Below are 22,510 nucleotides of genomic sequence, written 5' to 3' on the forward strand. Positions count from 1 at the left end.
ACATCATATCTGCGGTTTTCCAGCTACCGCTGTTTATTGCTGCAGCTTGTCAAACTCAAAAGCCAAAAGGTATTCGAAGGATTAAGCAGAAAACCAGAAATCATCTGCAATTAAAGTACCTCAAAAGACTTTGGCATTCAGCATAAAGTCTAAGTTAAAACTCATGATAAGGACAAGACAATGCGGGAAAAGAGACTATGCTGAAATAGTAATTGTGTTGCTGTATTAACACTTCGTGCTGAAGCAGAGTAAAGATAGTAATAGGATTGTGAACAGAGAATTTTTCGTTAATGACATGAAAATTGAAAGATTTTTTTATTTAATTTTATATTTTGTTTTTAACAAGGCTAGCTTCTTCATCACTACTGTACCACAGACCAAACATAAAATAAATAAGCTAGATTGGAAAGTTTGCTAAGTGCACAGGGTTTAAAATTAATCATGCAAATAATGGCTATCGTTTCATCTTGTTGCTCAGGACAACGTTGGCAACGTTTCATCTTGTATTTATTTAAAATAAGTTTTATGCTTTAAGTAAGCTTAGTTGAATGTTAAATCCTTGTATTTTTTAAAGTGGATAAGTTTTGTTTTGAATAAGTGGTTTATAAATTCATAGTTTATAACATAAAATTGTGAAAAAGTTAAAAATTCGCTTACAAAGCTTAATTTCTTCCACAACGGCTGATCACCGAATAAACAACGTTGTAATAGAAGTTACGTTTTAAATAACAGTAATGTTAGATTAGTTATTATTATCAGACTATATGCACAGTAAGCTCACAGGGTAGCCTAATATGTTTTTGGAGTAAAAAGTAACACCAAAGTAGTTTATATTGGCCCACACTTTCTCAACAAATAACGATTTCCCCAAACCAACTATAGTGTGCTCTTTCGGTGTTCAATGTCGCCATCTGTGGTAAACGTTAGGAGAAAAGAAACCGTGGGCGTTAGTAGGCGACAAGCCACCGAGCTCAAATTGTTTCCTAAAACTCAAATCTGTTGAGAATATCTCATGTCTTTTCTCAATACTGTTGAAGATGAGAAACTTTCTGTCGGGCCTAGGCTACATAGGTCTGCAGCCTACTCTGTTCTGCTTTAGGTAACGCCCTGGTTAGCTTGTCTGTAGGTATACCGTTTGTGTGTTCAGTGTGCGCGGGACCCGAACAGCCAGCAGCAGGACCTAAAAAGCAGAAAGGCTTTCGTATTAGACTATGAGCTGTTCTACTTCTTTTGTCATAACGTAACGTTAGCCTGCCACATCATTAGACAATTACAATATCATAGTGTTTGCGTTAAGATTTTGTTGAAAGACCACTGGTCATCACCAACCTGTTAAAAGTCACTGCATGAAGTTAAAAAAATGTTAATTTTGTATAGGAGCGTCCTTTAGTTTTTGCAGATATGTTATGGCTGTATGGTACTGTCAGACGGGCGTACTTACTGCCTTTTCACAAATAGATGTAAGCTAGGCCACCCTTGGTGGAATGGGCTACAACCTTATGCTAAACGATAAGATTATGTGGGTCTAATGCAGAAGTGCACAACCAAATGATGTCACATTTTGAGTATAGCTGCTGGGGCTGATACACGATGTATTTAGCGGTTGCTGTGTATGTACTTCAGCACTAGCCTAGATCCAATTATGCTTATACTACCTTAATGTCAGAAAGTTTGTTTTCAGTACACTATTGCCCAGGTAGGCTAAAAGAGAAACTTTTAGTGCACTACCGCATTTTCAGCCTATGTATGATGCGAAATTTAAAGCAAAACGAAAGTTGTGCGTTAGAAATTCGAGACGGCAGAACGAGATTATAGCCTCGTCTCTGAGCCACAATTTAAGCTTCTGGCGTAAAAAATTTTTTGCCACAGTTGTGGTGCATCTAAAATGCGTATGTAGCTCATCTTGCTCACGGCCAAAATCTGAGGTATAATAATTATTTCTCAACTATTGGCTGATAGTCATCAATGGACCTCACCTTATACACAAGAGATTTAATAAACAATTGTGTGGCTTGGTGTTCAGTTATTTCCTTTATAAAGTAGGCTGTTCTCCATTGTTCAATGATTGTATATTTCAACATGTCCCATGCAGTTTTGTTGTTGACAACATTAATTCACAGATTCATTTTTATGATTTTATGTCAACACCTCGGTGGCAGAGCTGCTTTACTTAGTACAATTTTTGTGGTACTCGAAAGTTCACGCATATACTATTATTTTTCAAATGACAACTGAATGAACAATTTTTCAAATGACCAATGAACCATTCACCTTCCCATGAATGCGAATCTGATCTGATGACCTGTGCTCTACGTCATAGGTATAGCCTACAATTTTCTTATTTGACCTACTTATTCTCATATTTATAAACACAAGCCACACAGGTGACGCATCTGGACCAGACAGGTGGCGCATGTGAGCCTCGCTCGTGACGCATTTGAACCATATGTTTGGCTCAAATTTTTTATTTGAGTCACAATACATATGAGATACATCTGAGCCACACCTGTACACAATTGAGTCACGTGTGTGGTTAATATTTTTTTGGGCCCCTGGCGCAAAATCATGACTCACGAACTACAATGGTTGTTGATAAAATTAGAGCATAATGCCATCTATCTCGGCAGGCATGAATCTTGGCATGATATTTAATTTTAAACACCGACAGAAGTTACAAAACCTTTAGTGGAAAGTATGGCAGTTGCGCAAACGAGGTTCATCAACATCAATGTGCATGCCGAACTTTTTTATTTTTTTTTATTACGCCAATTGATAATAAGTAGACAACAAAGCTGGTTGTTTGAACACCAATTTATAATAAATAAAATCAAACAATCGAGAGTTCAGTGCACGCGACACGCCTATTTCAAAATTATACGGTAGCAAATTCTAACCACTTTAAAAAAAAAATGTTTCAATATACATAGCATTTGTATCTTTGTGTACAAGTTTTCAATTTATGTTAAATGCTGTTGTGAATGTGCAATTCATATATTTCTACAAAAGCTGAAGTAAAATATTCTTCGGGTTATTCCTCTAAATCGTAGAAGAAAACAAAAAATTATACTTTCAAACTTAGGATTCTTACAGAAATTTGTCCTAAGTTAGGGCAGTTAACGGTAGGTATGTACGGTACTAGTCTAGCTTAATCTTCCATCAGGACTAATTACTTATGATATATGCCATGACAAATTGATATTAAGTTATTTTATGGTGTTTGTTGTTGCTGTTTTTAATGTACAGAAAGCTAAGAATTTGTTAATCATTACTGGTGCCATATAAGTTTGAAAAAGAATATTGGCTTCTAAAAATGAGTTCCGTTGCATCTTCAAATTCGGGCCAAAAATGGAATCCAAAGAATTTGGAAATTAGAACGTTGTCCGTTGAAAAAACACTTGAACCGTTGGTCATACAAGTTACAACTTTAGTTAACAATAAAGGTCCATCAAACAAGAAGAAAGGCAAAAGTAAAAAGCCCAAGGTTAGTTACTAGTGTGGATCAAACTATACCTTTTGTGCTGCACAGAAGCTAATATTTCCCTTCCAGAAATGTTGGTTTTAGTTAATTTTAATTACAAATTGTTTTGAAGCCTTCCATCTGCGTATAGCAAAGCATGTGACAAACTGTCACTAGATAATACTCTTCTAGTCACTTCTTAGTATAAGATTAATCTATGAGATATACTATATATATATGTTAAGGCTTATTTCGAATTTGTTTCACACTTGAAATGTTTAAGGTACTGGTTGAAGATGTTGAACGAGCTACTGCGTCATTCATTGAACGGGGTGTTGAAATAGCTCGAGAAAATCCTGAACTTCGAGCTGAGATGGAAGAAGCCATTGAAGACACACGTAGAGATGGAGAAGTTATGTCACGCACTTCACATGAATTTGCTGATGATCCTTGTTCCTCCATGAAGGTATATTTATAACTTTCACCAAGTTTAGTTTAATGATGCACACTTCCATAATGATTTCTTAAGTCCAACATGTCATGATTACTTTAAATATGAGTATCAACAGTTTTGCATAATGGAGTTTAAGGCACTTGTTTGTGTTGACGCAATGTAAATTCCTTCTTTATTTCGCTGATTGATAATTTAATTAATTGCTTGTACCGCCCTTTGACTGCTTGGTACTACTGTACTACTTTCATGTTCCTGGTTATAAGCATCTTTGTCTTGTAAATCAAAAATACAACACATATAATGTGTTTTTTTTTGCGTTTTGTAAATTTAATTAAAACATTGTAAGATGATGAAGTTTGTTAAAAAGTGCTGTGTGGCTGTATATATATATATGCTTGGTAAAAGATATTTAAAACATGTTTAACATATACTTGTGTTTCTTACAGAGGGGTAGCATGGTGCGAGCTGCCAGAGCATTGCTGTCTTCTGTAACTAGACTTTTAATCCTTGCTGACATGGCAGATGTGTTCAATTTATTACGTCGGTTGAAAATTGTTCGGAAAAGTATTGCTGCTGTGAAGGAATCTACTAATCAAGATGATTTGGTGAAAAATTTTATGGTGAGGCCAAGGGCTTAAATCTGAGTTGTGTAGCATTTTTTTAGAAACGTTTACGTGCTGGAGTGCATACTATGGACCTTGTAGTTAGGGTTGTACTTTCTAAACGAAACTTTAACAGTTTAACAACGAAACAATTTTCAGGAATTACGATTCACATATTTTATTGATTTTAAACAAAGGTAGGTTGTTTGTTAGTCTATAAAATTATATTCTATAGGCTTTCGGGACAGATCTGGCTAAGCTGAACCATGCAACCATGCTTCGGCAAAACGACTTGAAAGACTTAAGAAGGAGAGATGAGCTGGCTGCGGCGAGAGCTGAGTTAAAAAAGAATAGCATGATGCTTTACACTTCTTCACTGGTGAGTACTAGAGCTGTTTTTGTTGATGCTAGTAATGGCCATATTGGTCTTATTTTATGACGCCATGATTGGAAATAGTCATAGTTTTTCAACCTGTAACCTCATGGTTGTATTTGAAGTGTGGTAAAGCAAAATAATTATATAAATAATATCAAAATGTCACTTTGTTTCCAGGCGACTTTGAGACATCCTGAAGTGGCAGCAGCTAAGGCTAATCGTGACTTCGTTTTCAAACGTGTTCTAAATGCATTGGATCGCATATCTAATGCTGTACAGGTATTATATGTATTTCATTTTGACACTGTTTTCCCTAAAAGTAGCAACTGTGAATTCTACGGTCATATTAGGGATATGCCGTGAGAAGGATAATTCGGGTACATGCGAATCCGAATATCATAAACATTCACCCAAATGAATCCCGAATCTATTCATATCAGATGATAATGATAAAATTTCATCAAAAAGGTGCCAAATATTGCTTGTAACATGACACAATTGCAAAACATTAATAACCAAATGGTGATTTGAAAAGCAAAATCCTTAAAGTGAGAGGCAAGTCTAAAAACAAGTTGATCTTGAAAGAACACTATTTACTGAACATTCTGGTAAACTATTTTTGACAATTAATTTGTGAAAGAAATTAGCTATGTGAAGCATTGTAATTGAACAATTTAAATTCAATTATTATAATAAATTATACAATTAAATAAAATATTAAAATAATAAATATATAAAATCAATTGTTTTAAACCTAAAAAATCCGTTAGCCCATTCAGTTGCGTTTGTGAAATTACAGTATCCTTTGTACCACATAGGCCGTCAAAAAGGTAATGTACTGGTTGTTGTGATTGGGCTGTAAGCAGTCACCTATCAAGCTATTGGCAGTTAGAACAATCTATACAGGTGGATCAGATACATACATGATATACAGTAGGTATTGCTAAATTTGCGAATGTTGTCTGTGATCACCTATAACATCACAAGAGCCTTGCTCTGTGTCCCAATTAGAATTAGGCCAATTTTGCGATTTTCTTTTGCTTATAATTACCAAACTAAGAATTATTTTCAAAACTATTTTATCAGAATATTGAGTGAGTACTATCTTTTCATATCAGATCAACTTGTTTTCAGACTTGCTCCTCACCTTAAGTAAATGACCTTCAACAAGAAATGTTGGCTATAGTTTAACTTAGCCAGCAAACTTGATCGTTATATCTTACCGAAGTCAATATATGTATAAATAATAATTGGTATTTAGGTTTTTCATTGTTAGTATTTGTGTTCGTCTGAAAATTCCCCAGAAGCTATATTCGGCAAATTTATTTAGGTTTGGGTTCATGTTGGGCCATCCCCACTGTATATGCTATAGTTATTGTAATTTAACGTGGTCTCTGTATAGGCCACTGGACCGTCTGACCCTCGACCTGAGGAAGGAGCAGGTGAACTTGCATATGCTCTCGATGAATTTTTGGATCGAGTTGATATGGACCCAGTTGATTTCGATGAAGTTCGACATCGTCCATCACTTGAAGAGAGACTGGAAAGCATAATCAGGTGACACTTCCACCAGTTTTTTTCCGTGACTTTCTATATATTTGTTTATTTTGATATGTATATGTGATACTTTAAAATGTACTTTAGCATTTGTGCTAAATCAAATTCATAGATTTGTAGTTCAGATTTGTATTTTGCACTTTCTGTGTAAATTTTGTATTTATAAATCACTTGATTTGTGAAGTGGTCATTGAGTCAAACAGACAAAGCTTCAAAGCAGACTTATATTTACACATTCCTTCACGGCACACGCACCTTTCTGACTTTTTTGTTTTTCTATTAGCGGGGCTGCTTTAATGGCTGATTCTTCTTGTACAAGGGAAGATAGAAGAGAACGAATTGTTGCAGAATGCAACGCTGTGCGGCAAGCATTACAGGTTTTATACCTTTCCCATTGTTAAATGCTGTTTAATAAACTACAACAAACTTCAATAGAATGTCTAAGAATAACGTCATCTTCATGTATTATGTCTTGCAACTATTCAGTAGTTACTCTGGATAACCACGTTCACGTTGAATTATATACATACTTTGAAATAAAAAACAACAACATAAAAACTAATAACATCCAAACTTACAACTTCAGGATCTATTACAAGAGTACATTAACAACGCTGGAAGACCGGATAAATCGGATGAGCTTGAATCTGCCGTTGATCACATGATGCAAAAAACGAAAGATTTGCGAAGGCAACTCTGCAAAGCAGTTATTGACCATATATCAGATTCATTCCTAGACACAAACATCCCGATTTTGGTTCTTATTGAAGCAGCTCAGAGTGGGGATGAAAAACAAGTCAAGGAATATGCGCAGGTATGTGTCTTATGCTGTGGTGTGGGATTTTACTGTAGTTTCTCTCAGTTTATAGCATCTATCAAATATCTCATTAGGTTTTCCGTGAACATGCCAATAAATTGGTGGAGGTCGCCAATCTTGCCTGCTCCATGTCAAGCAATGAAGATGGTGTGAAAATGGTGAAGATGGCAGCGAAGCAGATTGAAATCCTTTGTCCACAGGTATGCTCTCCACTGATTGTAAACGTAATCAAACTAACAAAAACTTCTAATTTTTCTCAATCACGTTGTAGGTAATATACATTATACATTGTATAATCTTTGGTTTTATTAGGTTATTAATGCCGCTCTAACGTTAGCGGCACGCCCAACCAGTCAGGTTGCTCAAGAAAATATGGCAGTCTTCAAGAATTCTTGGCTCCACCAGGTAATATAGTCTGTTGTATATAAAATATACATATGCCGACAGATAGTTTGGTCAATATGGCTTAAAAATCACTTTGTAATTACAAAGTTTATTGATTATCGCTAACACATTGCAGGTACAAACCTTAACTGAAGCTGTTGATGAGATAACAACCATTGAAAACTTTCTGGCCGTATCAGAAGCACATATTCTCGAGGATGTGACCAGTTGTGTGGTTGCTTTGCAACAAGGCAATCCAGAGATGCTTGATAGAAAAGGAGGAGACCTCCGAGGAAGAACTGCTCGAATCTGCCAGGTATGTATAAGCCAATTATCGTACCTCACTGACACAGCATACAGTGATGTACTATTCTGAGCTTACTAGAGAAGTTTGCTAGGTTTTGTGGTACTTTCAAGACTGGCAAAGACTTTTTTTGCAAAATTGAGTCTATAGAATTAACATGATATTTCATGATTATTTGGTAGAAATCAGATTAATATATATTAAGGTATAACAACAAGTAAATTATTAAGTTATGCAGTTAGTTAAATTTGATTAATAATGTTTAGGTTCGGTTATGTTTACATGATAGGCTAAAATGTATGAGGTTAGGTTTACGAAAATATCATTCATTTCAAGAAATCTAATGTTAACATAAGGTTTTCACATGACAGCCTTCCACAAGTAACTGTTTTTGTTTTGTTTGATCGACCGACAAATAGACCCCTACCTTACACATTAAGATTTTCGTTTTTGTCACGTTTCTCAGTTTTCATATGGCCTAACATAGTCAAAATTTTTCTTGATGACTTATGGCTTGTTTTAACTCTTGGGCGTCGGTTCAAAGTAGTGAACAGGTCCTGGTTGTCTCTCTTATAGATCCTGGTAAATATTTGCAATTTGTATCCCCCATTCTATATTACAAAAGGACATCAAAGGTTATGTTACGCCAGTGGTTTTCAACCTAGGGGTCGCGACCCCCGGGTGGGTCGTTTGCCTTTCCTCTGGGGGTCGCGAAGACGACAATTAAATACCAATCACTATAACGAGAATGCCAATTAATTACCATAAAAAATGAACTGTAATGATATTAGTGAATGTTCAAACAGTGAGCAGCCAGGAAGCAAGTTGCGAGATAGACTATTATTTTTGCATATGTATTACACTTGCCTGAATCAATATTTTTGGAAGGGGGTCGTTAGTTACATTGGGTTGTCAAAATGGGTCGCGGTATGAAAAAGGTTGAAAACCACTGTGTTACGCGATACTGTTACGTAGAGTTGTATATATTAGCAACTTTTTTTTCGTTATAGGTTGTGATCAGTGAAATGGAAAATTATGAGCCTGACTACTACACAGAGAAAGTTATTGAAACTTGCCACACCCTTAAAGATGAGGTAACTTTAACGAAACCTTCGTTTATATGGCTACAGCCAAACTGGCCAGAACTTATGCAAGTGTTTTTAGCAGTAGCATTGCTTTTCTGTATTAAACGTTGAGACATCGTTTTATCACAGGTCATGCCCAAGTTTGAAGCTCGCTTAGAAACCACTGTTGATGCACTCGCTAAAGATCCACAAGAGGATCCACAAGAAAACGACTTCATAGACAGTTCAAGATTGGTCTATGATGGAGTCAGAGAAATCAGGTTAATAGCAATGCTCTAAAAAAGTAGAACTTCCTAATAACTAGATTGTGGTTATTGTATGTTTTAATGTTCATTGTTTTAAGAGGTAATGTTTTAACTGTTTCAATGTTTCAACTGCAGGAGAGCAGTCCTAATGCTTCGAAACCCTGAAGACGTTGATGATTCAGACATTGAAGCTGTAATGGATGGGTCAGAAACTGGAGCAAGTCGTGTCAGTGGCAGGGTGGGTTGATCTCACTTCAATTTTGATACAGTGATGCATTTATAAACCGCTGTGTTAGAGTGCTTTGCACTGGGCCCTTGCGCAATAATGTACTCTGTTTATGAGACTGGCGAAAAGTTTTCACTCTGCTCCATAAAACCTGCTCAGGTTTTTCAGTGTCGATGTAATAGCATGTTACGTTTCACGTAATTTTTAGACTATTGAAACGGAAGCTGGGCCATCAGACCAAACTATGATGAGAAAGCTACCTGAAGCTGAAAAGAAGGCAATCCTAGCCAACGTGAAGGAGTTCGTAGCGGAAAAGGAACTCCTTGATATGGAAATATCCAAATGGGACGAATCATCCAATGACATCATTGTTCTTGCCAAGTCTATGTGTGTTATTATGATGGACATGACCGACTTTACCCGTGGACGTGGTATGAAGACTTAAAATTACAATTTACGTTACGAGTTCAACAATTCTTCTGTACAATTAGTTTTACGCTTTCAGGTCGTCTGAAGAACACTAGCGACGTAATAGAAGCCGCAAGACACATTGCCGACGCTGGTTCTCGCTTAGATAAGCTTGCACGAGCAATCGCAGACGTTTGTCCAGATTCCACCGTGAAACAGGTTCGTGAAAAGAATCTTGCAACCTTGCTTGCTGTATGTGCCTGAATCAATGACTGTAATACGATCTTGATCATTCAGAATTCATGATCGCATAAGTACATTGGATTGTTTCTTTCCAGGATTTATTGGCCTATCTTCAACGCATTGCACTCTACTGCCATCAGCTTAATATGTGCGCAAAGGTCAAAGCCGAAGTTCAAAATATATCTGGAGAAATGATTGTCTCTGGTCTTGACAGCGCCACTTCCCTTATTCAGGTAAATGAGACAAAGAGACTGCTTCATGAGATTTCATTCAGCTGTTTTTTATGGACTTTTCGGTAGATTGTTGTCATGCCTGAATCATATTTCGGTTTATAGGCTGCCAAAAACTTGATGAATGCTGTCGTAGTAACGGTAAAGTCGTCTTATGTTGCGTCTACCAAATACCGTAAGGCTGGCACTCCAAATCCTGGCATTTTGTGGAAAATGAAGGTACAATTTTGGCATATTCAAAAGTAAATTATAGTGTTTTGTTGATTGCTCTTGCCGCAAAAATTCATGGTAAAGTTAAAGTACTATACGTACCGCACTGATTTCGTTGTTTTTACCCCAGGCCCCAGAAAAGAAGCCTCTTGTAAGACGGGATATGGGTGACGACCGAAAGACACCAGTCAGACGAGCTTCCCAGAAGCGTCATGTGAATCCAGCACAAGCCCTTAGCGAATTTAAAGCGGACATTTAAGTGACATCCACTGTCGTTTAGTTTGTATTATTTCTACGATCACGTTCTGTTTCATATATGTGATACATCATGTTATCAGTTGCACGCAATCATTATTGCTATTAATTGCTTTCATCCTCCCATTTGGTGTTAAGTTTTGCTATTTTCTTGATCAACAACGATACACTTAAAACGGTGCCTAATCTAGTTTTCTACACTGCTTTTTTGATGTTGTGTGATATAATGGAATGGTGCCAGATAACTTTGGTTTCCTGATTTTTCTACAAATAAACTAAATGTTTTAGACTTTATATCATATTTTGTAAAAATAAAATGTTTTCCATATTTTAGAGAATTATTCATTTTTGGTTATTCCTGAGAAAGAAAGTTGGAGATGGGAACGTTAAAAGGGAGTTTTATAATGTAGGATGCAGTGCACATCCATTGACACTGCAAACCTTACTTAGGCAGATAATTTTGTGGATGGCAGATTCAAGCCCATAACTAGCTTGCCATACCAGAAAGGGAAACCACCTTGGCCCCATCTATTTGTAGTTAGGGACTGAACAGATAACAGCGTGGGTACAAGTGCTGAGTAGTGGGCCAGTCCAAAGGTACCGTATTTTCTTGAATAGAAACCGCACGATTTGATTAAATATAAACAACAAAAGCATCAGAAGACAATGATGATATCGCTTTTTTACTGATAAAAGATAACAAAGTAAACATATCTAACGACATGCAATAAAAACAACTCAAGCATTGTACATATGTTTTATTTCAACTACGGTATTGTATCAATGGTCATTTTCATCGTCATCAATAGTACTGATATTGTTCAAGTCATTATTATCACTGGAACTTCCATTTCCTTTTGGTTTTGTTTGCTTTACACAGATGCGACAATAATGGCAGCTGTCGGATTAGCGGTTTTACAAAAAGAGACAATAAAATTGCAGCTGACTTACTGTTTCCGTTTTCTTGTTACTAGTACTTATGGTAGATAAACTCGAATGCCCACTGACCACCAAATAGAAGACAAAAACATTCATGTAATAAAAATAAAAGCCGCCTTAGAATAGAAGCCGCACAAAACGTTCAAAAATAAAAAATAGTAACCGCGGTTTCTATTCAAGAAAATACGGTAAATGGAAGAAACGTTTTCTCCTGATGACTTTGGGCCAGTTGTGTACCATAGAAAGTGGAGTGTAAGTAGATGGAGTATATAGACATCTAATACAAAAAGTCAGTCATGCGTGAATCATCTGCATTGGTTTGTTTACTGATCTTACATTTTACAGGTTGCAACATCTAAATGTTTTGCTGTTTATAAAAATCTGTGGTTTCGTGAAGTTTTAGAAGCCATTTCCTAAACATTTCTATCAAATGCGTGAACTTCACTGAAACTCCACATTTTGAAATCGACTGTCGTACGTTGCGGAATTGCATACGTTTAAAACTTACTGACTTAGGTCAGTCCTGTTGTGTCTAAAATGTCGAGCAATTTATCTGAATCAGAAGAGTATCGCACGTTTAGAAGTTCTATTCCTTGTAAGAAGATATTTATAGATGAAGATACATCAAAGGTAAAAATATGGTGACGTTAAGGTGTTGTTTAATTGTGCCGAAATAAAAACATTTTGTTTGCTCGTATTGATGTTTTTGTATATATGTCTTTTTTCTATTGCGCCTTACAAAAAGATCTGGAAACTGTATGATGCTGGACCGAAGACAGTTTTGACACCGCTGGTATGTTTACCGCCTGCTAGTGGAAATGCTGACATATTCTTTAGACAGGTATGTAATTTTAGTTTCTTTTAGGCATGTATTGTTTGTTGCTACAATTGAATTCCTAATATGTTTTATAAACCAGCAATATACATTGAGGTTTTGGTTTGGTTTGTGGTTTTACTTAAAAAAAATTTTATTATTTTTTATTTTAAATTTTAAAAAATTAAAAAAGTATTACTGTGCTTTTTTACCAGCTTTTTACCAATAATTAAAATGAAATCTCTACATGATTGTTGACTTACTACTTGTAGGCCTAGTAGGTTGTGCCAGCATACCGGAATATGCCTTAATTTTGATGTTTGTGCAAGTCTATATACTGTATATCTATTCATTGTCACCAGTTGAACCATACAAAATATTTCTCAAATTTGATATATATTTCTTGTTAACTCTGACTCAACGACACATTATTATGAGAAGTCAAGGCATTCATATTGGACTAATTAACATGTAACAAACTAACAACTGGTTCTAACTCATAATAACTTCAGAAGTTTGCTGTATCATGTTGATTTTTTGTGGTTCTGACCACACGTAGTTGGCGCACAGTTGTAAAGTCCTTTTGCACACTAGTTATGTTCATGTGCATTCGACAACATCTTTTTTTGGCACGAGGTAGGCTCATTTCATCTGAATAGTAACCCATAAAGATTCGATGAAGTTGTGTCTACAACTTACTTGTTACGTCATTTGATTGTTTTTTCACACGAAATTCTGCCATCTGGATTAACAGCCCGTATCTGATAAAGAGAAATAACGTTGATATTTGCTGGTAACAACTAGCACAGCCAGTAAAACTACCGCATAGGAAATGTTGAACAAACTGGGATTCACATTTAACAACTCTGGTGTAAAGATATTGCAATGTAGTGAATTACAAAACAGCACAGCATATTTTTCTCTCAGCAATTTGACTAATGTTTGATTCTGTAAGTTTTGTCGAATAATCTGATTTTAAAGATAAAAATCACAGTTTTAAAAAAGACATGCATAAAATTTATCACGTGCCACAAATTAATCCTTTTGTGTGATTTCATGTCATGTCAAGTTTGTCTGACTGATTTTCATGTTTTAGGTAGTCTATCTTTCTGCACTTGGCTATCGAGTAATCGCACTGGATTATCCTGTGTACTGGACTGTTGATGATTTTTGCAATGGTCTCCGAAAACTTGTTGATTATCTTAATCTCAACCAGGTGCATATATGTTTGATTACTTTTATTGACTAATTAAGTATGTATTTGAAAACACTATAATATCAGTGTAGTTCTTTTAAAATAATATAAATTTGCCTAATGCTTTAACATAATACCATGAGTCATTTTACAAGAAATTAAACTATTAATGGATTCATTTTTCAAGATTTTTTCCTACTTGCAGATCCACGTTTTTGGTTGCGGTTTGGGAGGGTTTCTTGCCATGAAATTTGCAGAACGTACTCGGACAAAACAATATGTTCTGTCAATAATCTTGTGTAACACATTCACAGACACAACAGTGTTCAAGTTACAGCATATGTCTGCCATGATGTGGACATTACCTTCATTTGTTTTGAAGAGATTCATTCTCAATAGGTTCTCTGCTGGTGTGTAGAGCTTACTATTACAATGCATGTGACAAGTGCACATTGAATAACTCGTGCACGTATTACAAGTTGAATGGTGTAGTGCAGGGATGTCGAACCTGCGGCCCGCCTGAGATTTTTGTGCGGCCCGCTAGTCATTTTCACTCCAAAAGTATGTACTTTATGCACCCATTTTTCTTGAAATTGCATAGGTTCTGCGGCCCATTGAATTATTTCAAGTGACAATGCGGCCCACTATAATAAAAGGTTGGACATCCCTGGTGTAGTGCATTCTTCTTGATTACTTTTGGTTTTCTTTTATTCACATAGGAGCAATTAATACCATTTATCACTATAACTTAGGTTACACTGATGTTGAGCAAGCTGATGCCCTTGATTTTGTGGTTGAAAAACTCAGTGATCTTAGTCAAAAAGATCTAGCGTCAAGGTTGAAACTACACTACAGCGGAGAATACGTGAGATATCCACAGCAGTTGCAGAACACACCTGTCACTCTCATGGATGTGTTTGATGATTACACTTATCCTCAGGTGACTATTTTGTTCTTGGTCTCTGTGGCTATGAGTTAATTGTTAAAACAACTATTATTTTATTTGTATTTTGCTGGAAACTGGAAAGCCAGACTTGTATATGTTTAGGGTGTTAAAGAGGGAACTTACAAATGCTTTCCATTGTCAAAGCAAGCACTTCTTAAAAGTGGAGGACATTTTCCATATTTAAGCCGAAGTTCGGAGGTTAATCTTCATTTGCGATTACATCTTCGTCAATTTCAGGTAAATGCTCAGAGGTTATATATTTTAGGCTGCCACTATTTCACCGGAATAATCGTACGTTCCAAGCTATTTTCACAGGTTTCTTGTTAGCCTAACTTAAATATTATACCAAAGTAACCTAAATCTACTTTCTAATCTAAATCTAACTTCAATTAAACCCCAAATAACTATAATCAAATTTTTGGATGCCCATTCTCCTAACCTAACTGCCTACGGTATCTTTAAGAACCTGCTGCATGACCTGCTTGCAGTAAATTAGTCACTTCCTCTATTTTATCAAGTTTGAAGTATTTGGTACTGGTAACATTAACTTGTCTTTGGGTAAGTTTTATACTTTCATCCATTGACCTTCTCTTTTTTAAACATTTATGTTATGCTCAACTGTTCATTTTTTTAGGGTGCCGAAGCAGCTGAGGTTTGTAAAGGTGTAGAATGCTCTTGAGGTAATGTATAAAACAATTGCCTCTTTTATGTTACTTGGCAGCTTCAAAAGCTGTTACTTTGTGCAGTATGTTAATCGAACCTCATATTCCTTCACGGCCTTAAGCTTTGCGCCGTTGGTCAAAAAGCCATGCTACTATGCCCTTTGTATCAGAAGATATAGAACAACTCCGTAACACAATGAACCAACTGTGCTTGTACAACCAAGTGTTTCCTGTCTATTATACCATAAGTATGCAGTGCAGAATTCTTCACAACCAGTTTGGCATGGTTGTGAACCACTGCGATTTAATATGAGATATATTTTCAAAGTTCAATGTAACAAAACTATCAAAAAATTTATTTTGATGCATTTTCAACTGCGTTCTTTACCGATTATGCGTTTTGAATTGCTTTTACTTATTTACGATCTATCTTCTGTATTTATTCCTGATAATATTATAACTTATAAAGTTGTATGTGTTGTTCATCAATCACAGTCTTTTTGATAATCATATCGTTTACAAGTGTCTTAAAACACTACATGTACTCTTTAAGCCCAGGCCCATTTCAACGACTTAAAGACTGGAGCCAAATTTTTTTGGAGCTATGCAGACAATTCTTGTGACTATATTTGCCCTGTCAAACTTTCGAACTTAGTGCCGTACCATGTTTATTGTTTTGAGTCTTTTGACTTGCTTAATAAAGGCTAAAATGAACAGCATATTTGTTGCGTTGATGTCTCGCAGTAGAAGGAAAAGAAATGAAGAGGTATATTTTCGCGAGGTTTTTAATTTAAACGCTGATACAATGCATTGAAGTCGCCTAGACGCTGGAAACATGGCGATTTCAAGTATTGACTGTAAGCCAAATGCACATACAAGCTGTTTTTGTAATGATTCTATGTTAAGAGGCCCTTGTTACTCGGATAAAGACGTGCACGATGATGTTTTACTGTCTATGGCTCTATGCCTATGGCATACTCAAGTTAAAATCGCACTGTCAGCTTGGACACATCTTGATGCGCTTTAAATTCGGAAACCCTGTTTGAACATTTAATGTGATCTATGATTCAGTTTAAGTCTCCTACGTTAGACTAAGCAGTGAATGAGTAGCAGAAGGCAAAAGATGCAAAATGGAGCTAGTGAAGCAAGCATTGAATAAACATAACACGGCCATTGCGGTACTTCTAGCTATTTTGGAATGTAAAAGTGATCGCGTTTTGAAATTTCCTTCTTCTGTTTCCCAAATGCTTTGCACATCACCATGGCAACTGCGAAGATGATGATGACAACCACTCCAACGACCGTCAGGAGTATCACGAGCAATTTGTCTGGAAATTTATATATTCAAAAAAATAACTATTATAAGCTTCAGTATATTTTATTACTAAACACAGATGCTGACCGTACAGCAGTCTGTTTAAACGTAAATGTTCGTATTACTTTCAGTCTTTCATGCACCAATATTTGGCGCCTCACCTGGTTTGTAGGGTCCTCGAAAAGACTTATGCTTTGAAGTTACGACCGTTGTGTGAAAAGGTGAAGAATTAAGTTTGCTAGTTGACTCAACCGTTTGTACTGGGGCTGCTGTCGATTCCGTTGTGACGTTTTTCAGAACTTCTGGCATAGTTGGCTCAAAATAATCAACAGCAATGATTTCACCATTTTCACCTTCGTTTATTAAGAACTGATGGACAATTTCCCTTACATTGGACTGAACATATAATTGCACTTCTTTCTTAGGTTTTTTGGGAATATGCTGAGACGAGGCTTCGCCAATTTGGTCTAAAGATCTTTTCTTTCTGTTTTGCTTGCAAGTCTGGAAAACAAAACTTAAAGACAATTAAAGCAAAAATTTTTCTGTTTTTCAAACCAAATGTCTTTGCCAAAAAATGGTATAGACAAATAAGCTGGGCACTTTGTTGCTCGCACGATTATGAAAGCTCTGGCTAAAAGAACTCGAGTGGTTCATAACGAGAATGACGGCTCTTGAAATAATAACGTAACATAAACGTATACTTCCTAGGTTTCATCCTTTTTCTTATATAGCCTACTTACCGGAATACAGCCAGCGTTATCTGTTTGATTGCAAATCCTCACCAAGCAGTGTATGGTTGCACTTGCTGTGTCGTGTGTAATAAAAGGTAGAACTTTGACTGAAAAGCGTCCATTAAGGGTTTGGCTGTTTTGCAGCACGTCTACATCTCTAGTTGCGGCACACCTACAGTGAATGGCAAAACATAAACATTTTTGTTGCATAAAACTTGCACATAGATATCAAACTTTTAATAGCAAAAACCGTGTAGCATTTTTGGATTAGACAAAGGATTTAGCCTACTGTCCTTGTGCTATTTTATCCTATTCAAAGCAACTACTGTACTTTAAATCGCACTAACAAATTCACTCAAACTAGCGTTCTCTACCCGTCAGTTATCAAAGACATGTTTATGATAAGTGCATTTTTTTCGTCAATTGTTGTAATCCAGCAAGTGTCTATGACCGTCACAAACTGAAAAGTAACTTCATCCACATTTACCGTCGAAGGTTCAAGTACGGAGACCTGTTTAGATACAAAACAATTGTTTTTATTAGCTTTGTGATGACATCGCAGCGTTTTAATCTTGTTTGTCAACTTTATGACTACCATGGTTCACTTTTATGCATTTACATCAGCACAAATACAGTATATTGTGAATTGTAATCTGCGAATAGGCCTACATAAAGCAAGTATACGGTAATGGATTTTACGAGTATTTTCAAAGGTTATTACAGGTATCCAGTTTGAGTATTTAGCGTAGTAAGTTATTGAAACTTGAGTTTTAAAATCTCATAAATCTGTTATTTTTCCATTGATTGTGTGTTTGTGCTTCACCTGTACATATAAAATATCGTCAAGGGCCATGTCGGACATTGTACGGTAAGGTTCATAGAAGGTCGAGTTCTCGTAAAACTCCATTTCTCCGTTGATTCTCTGAATCTGGATAACACGACTATCCACTTGTCTATAAGAATAATTACCAGTACTGTATTTAAGAAAAGTACTGTTTAAAAAGTGCATTTCTGTAAAGTGAGAATTTTTTGGAAACTGTTAACATTGAAACGATGGGTATGTATACATACGATGAGACTGTTGACGTCATTTTGTATGCGTTGTAAATACATTCAAAGCTGTAAAGATTCATTTGACGAGACACCATTCCGACATCTTTGTTGTGTTTGAGAATATTGCTAAATTTATAATGAGTTGCCTCGAATTTTCCATCTTCAGAAAGCGTTTCCTGTGTTTAAATGCGGGTGTATTTAACAAACAAAAGTATTTGAATATTCTGAAACTGCTAAGTTATAAATATAGGCTATTTTAATTAGGTCACATTTTCTCATTAGCAAAGTCTCACCATGACTGTTACTTTATTTCCACACGCGGTAAAATCGCCATCGATGGTGAGAACGGCGTCTCCTGTGGCGAGGACCTCGGACTTGCACTTTGAGTCGGACAAGGTCAGCCACTGTCCTTCATTAAGCCATCTTTCTTGACGTTTTAAGTATTGCTGAGTTACTCGGATAGTAATAGCATTCCCACCGCACGTAACGTTCACGTCTTTGCCTAAAACTGAGAATCCAAATGTAATACATTTTATTACATGTGACCAAGCTGCTATGGTTTATTAAGTCAAATATATTGATCAATATTGTCATAAATTTTGCGCGTGCTTCCAATGCTTGTATCACGCAAAAATTTGATGTTTGTCGCCTGCTGGGCACCAAAGATAATTGCGTTCAGCCCTAAGGTCATTTTCTCTCGAATGATTATTTATTAAAACCTGTAAACAGTGTGTAAACATGTTAAGAGTGCACTGTTGTTGTTGTTGTTTGTCATATAGGGCCTGCTCATACCTATTCAATATGTACATATACGGGCCTTTGCACTCTGTAAATAAACAAATCTGTTTTTTTTTGCGTGTTATTTCCTTTGTTTGCGCCAAAAATATAATTCCTTTAATTGCCTATACCAACATCCATTGATATGATGTCACTTAATGATTCATACTAAATCGACTCGATTCTAACCGAGTCACAACTCAAAATGCCCGATCCATATTCGAGCAGTGTTAGCTGTTAGTGTCATCTTAAAGTTTATTTGAAACAACGTTGCACTATATTATTATATACGCTCATTGAAACAGCGATTTATTTAGTTCAGTCAGCTTATTGCTGCGTTTCTAAACCCAAAATTTACCCGATATAACATCTATGGTGAAACATTTTGACTTAAAGGCTGCGACTCAAAAAATAATTACTGTATTTCGTTCATTAGTTACGTAAAAGCCAATTACTGGTTGCGACCAAACTATATACTCGCGACCCATCAGTGTAATCCAGGCGACTGAAATTTGGGAGACAACCCATGATTTCAGAAATGCTGGCTTTATGTTTTGACAGATTATTTGTCGTTTTATAGGCCTTATACCATAGGTATTTGTTGTTGATTAGTTAAATAACATCTTATTGAAACATAACAAATTAGGCTATACTTCTGCAAATAAAAATTTTTATTAGCGACTGTGATAAAAACTTTATAAATATATATAGACCATAGCTTATACGCTAGTAAGAATTTTCGTAGTCACGCTTTTGATTGAACTCATAATCAAACACAAAATTCTCTTTAACTTCTCTTTAAAATTATCTTCATCGTAGCTAAGCCTACAAAACCTGACGAGTGAGTTTTGGCCACACGTTTAACCACCATGGGACTATCTGATTAACGGTGGTAGATTTCACTTAGACCTCGTGTTGCTAGATGTGTATAAAAGTGTTTCTTGTTTTGGTATTTATACTGTATGAGATCAGAAAAAAACGATCGTTATTTATCTTATTAATCCACAAGCATTAAAAGTTTTATCGACTCTTGCAAGCTGTCTTTTCGAATATCTTTCAAGAAAAAACGAAGACAAGTCACTGAAGGTTAAGTAAAAACAATTTTCTGAAAATACCAGCCCTCTCAAATCAAACACGTGTTGGCCTTGCTAAAATGACAAAAATATATAAGTTAGACGAATTTGAAGGATGTAATCTTACCACAATTATTATTTATTATAAAGTGAAAATTTTATTTTGAAACAAACACATTATTTCAAGCGTTTACTTACGAATGAGAATTTTTCATAACAACAATAATTTTTAATTTTCTATCGTAACCGTCACATTTTGCATTCGTATCCCATTCTTTTCGTGGTGAATCCTTTTGAAACCCCAAAATCAACACAAACTGTATAGTCTTAAATAGCCAACAAGTGAATTCGACATAAACTTATAAAAAAGCCAATTATAAAACAAAAACGTAATTAAACGTATAAATGTATGAGCTCATTTCCTGTAGGTTTATATTGTACTATACTCATTAAGGTAACATATCTCGAGGGTATGAAAACGAAATGTAGGCTACAAGTACTGTCTATATACGCGACATCTCGTCATTTCACATTACTTTATAAACCGTATTACCTTTTATCTTTTCTTAGAGAGCCATAAACATCTTAGATTACTTTTTTTAATATTTTACAATATTTAATAAGCGAACAGGAAACGACCATAACGTAGTGCCGTTCATCGCTTGAAGATATTCTAAACTGTTTTTAGGATAGATCAACACCACTGACCTGGTATTTCAAATTCAGATCCATCAGTATCCAAAGAACTTTGGCATAACACTGTCCCAAAGCATACAGAAAGAACAAAAAGATCAAAGTAATAGCCCGCCATTTAACAGGATTTAATACAGGTTTGTGTATTAGAAATAATCTTTCCGTGTTTTCTTTGATGACCTTTCCGCTCTAGTTTTGGGACACTGGAAAAATCTTTTTCGGTTATTCCATGTTAAAAACTTACTGTAACTACAATTGCCGTTTAAATAACCAGCAATTAGCTTCACTGCAAAGACAAGACGATAGACTTAATGATACGGTTCTATTGGTATAACGTGACTTCATTGTTTCCCACGAATCTATAAACATAATCGAAGGTTTGGTTCTACGACATCTAAAGTGACATTTTGTTAATAATTTTCTTTTGCTATCTAGTCTTTTAGCACTGAGCGTAATCCTGTAAGAAGATATTGCTGTTGTCCTTTAATCTCAAAACTAACAACTTATTAAGTTAGGAGCAAAGTTTTGAAGCTGATTTAGCAAATAAAAAAATTTATTTCGATAAATTCACGGAAAATACCAACACATATATGCTCCGCTGTGAGAAACGTCCTTTTCAATTTTCGCTGAAAAGCTAATTGCTCTGTTTTCTACCGCTAGTCAAAAATCCTCAACTTAAATCCTCTCATATTGAAACAAGGTTGTTGTTCAGTACTTCAGTCTCTCTATAGCGAGGGATGTCTAAGCAATTATTTATTGACTAATTAGAAGTATTATTTATTTCCTAGTTATCTGAGAGTCTAACACAACGTAGCGTTTGAATTTGAACTACAGAATAAATTTATGTTGCATTGGAATCTCGTCTCTCATATCTTGCTTATAGACCTTACGCAACTTTAATTATGATCAAAATCATTCATTCAGACTCAAACTAATGATCCTCAAAAGAAATCAAGAGCAACATATATATGAGATAAAGTCTACGGTATATTGGGTGGTAGCGAGCGAAAATATGACAAGCCTTAGACTATAACATAGCCGTAGGGCATAGTCCGACGTATCAATAGCAGTGATTTTTTTTCAACACGAGAAATCAATCAAAAAACGAGTGGCAGCAATTGGCTAAGTCTAGCTCACAATCAGATGTAAGTTATATCGAGAAACGTTCTGTGCGACCAGCTCGGCAAAAAGCCTCAACAACAAGGATATCTCCGACAAAACATAAAATGAGTTAGAGTATTGTCTGCATGTATCGATGACAGTAAGTCTGAGATACTATCGATGAAGAAATATACCCGGAAAGTTGCTTCGCTATTATTTCACGTGCACTGGAAAATTTTATTGCGGGAATTAACTTTTTTCTTGTAATGCATTTACGGTTCAAATTACTTCGAAACGGCCATTTTGTTTATATTGGCATTAATCAAAACAAAAGTATCAGCTAGAAGAAACATCTTTA

General features: G+C 35.7%; 3 protein-coding genes across 3 annotated transcripts; 2 read left to right on the forward strand and 1 right to left on the reverse strand.

Moving 5' to 3' along the window:
- Positions 1-3,223: 3,223 nt before the first annotated feature.
- On the forward strand, positions 3,224-11,181 carry LOC143458899 (catenin alpha-2-like). Its single transcript, XM_076955808.1, has 19 exons — positions 3,224-3,481; positions 3,741-3,923; positions 4,358-4,531; positions 4,749-4,892; positions 5,067-5,168; positions 6,292-6,446; positions 6,730-6,823; positions 7,033-7,260; positions 7,338-7,463; positions 7,576-7,668; positions 7,784-7,963; positions 8,962-9,045; positions 9,166-9,296; positions 9,417-9,519; positions 9,716-9,938; positions 10,013-10,134; positions 10,254-10,391; positions 10,494-10,607; positions 10,729-11,181. The coding sequence occupies exons 1-19, from the start codon at positions 3,311-3,313 to the stop codon at positions 10,855-10,857; spliced, it is 2,694 nt and encodes an 897-aa protein (XP_076811923.1). The 5' UTR covers positions 3,224-3,310; the 3' UTR covers positions 10,858-11,181.
- A 955-nt stretch (positions 11,182-12,136) lies between these two features.
- Positions 12,137-16,128, forward strand: LOC143457737 (maspardin-like). The gene is made up of 7 exons (XM_076955263.1): positions 12,137-12,422; positions 12,538-12,633; positions 13,703-13,822; positions 14,007-14,211; positions 14,554-14,741; positions 14,850-14,984; positions 15,382-16,128. Exons 1-7 carry the CDS (start codon positions 12,330-12,332, stop codon positions 15,424-15,426), a joined length of 882 nt encoding a protein of 293 aa, XP_076811378.1. The 5' UTR covers positions 12,137-12,329; the 3' UTR covers positions 15,427-16,128.
- A 48-nt stretch (positions 16,129-16,176) lies between these two features.
- LOC143457720 (uncharacterized) lies at positions 16,177-21,354 on the reverse strand. Its single transcript, XM_076955261.1, has 8 exons — positions 21,067-21,354; positions 18,802-19,016; positions 18,527-18,684; positions 18,279-18,408; positions 17,830-17,966; positions 17,465-17,627; positions 16,886-17,225; positions 16,177-16,737 (listed from the first exon to the last, which is right to left on the reverse strand). Exons 1-8 carry the CDS (start codon positions 21,167-21,169, stop codon positions 16,598-16,600), a joined length of 1,386 nt encoding a protein of 461 aa, XP_076811376.1. The 5' UTR covers positions 21,170-21,354; the 3' UTR covers positions 16,177-16,597.
- Between the last annotated feature and the right edge of the window lie 1,156 nt (positions 21,355-22,510).

This window comes from Clavelina lepadiformis, chromosome 1 (assembly GCF_947623445.1).
Source record: "Clavelina lepadiformis chromosome 1, kaClaLepa1.1, whole genome shotgun sequence".
Lineage (NCBI taxonomy): Eukaryota > Metazoa > Chordata > Ascidiacea > Aplousobranchia > Clavelinidae > Clavelina > Clavelina lepadiformis.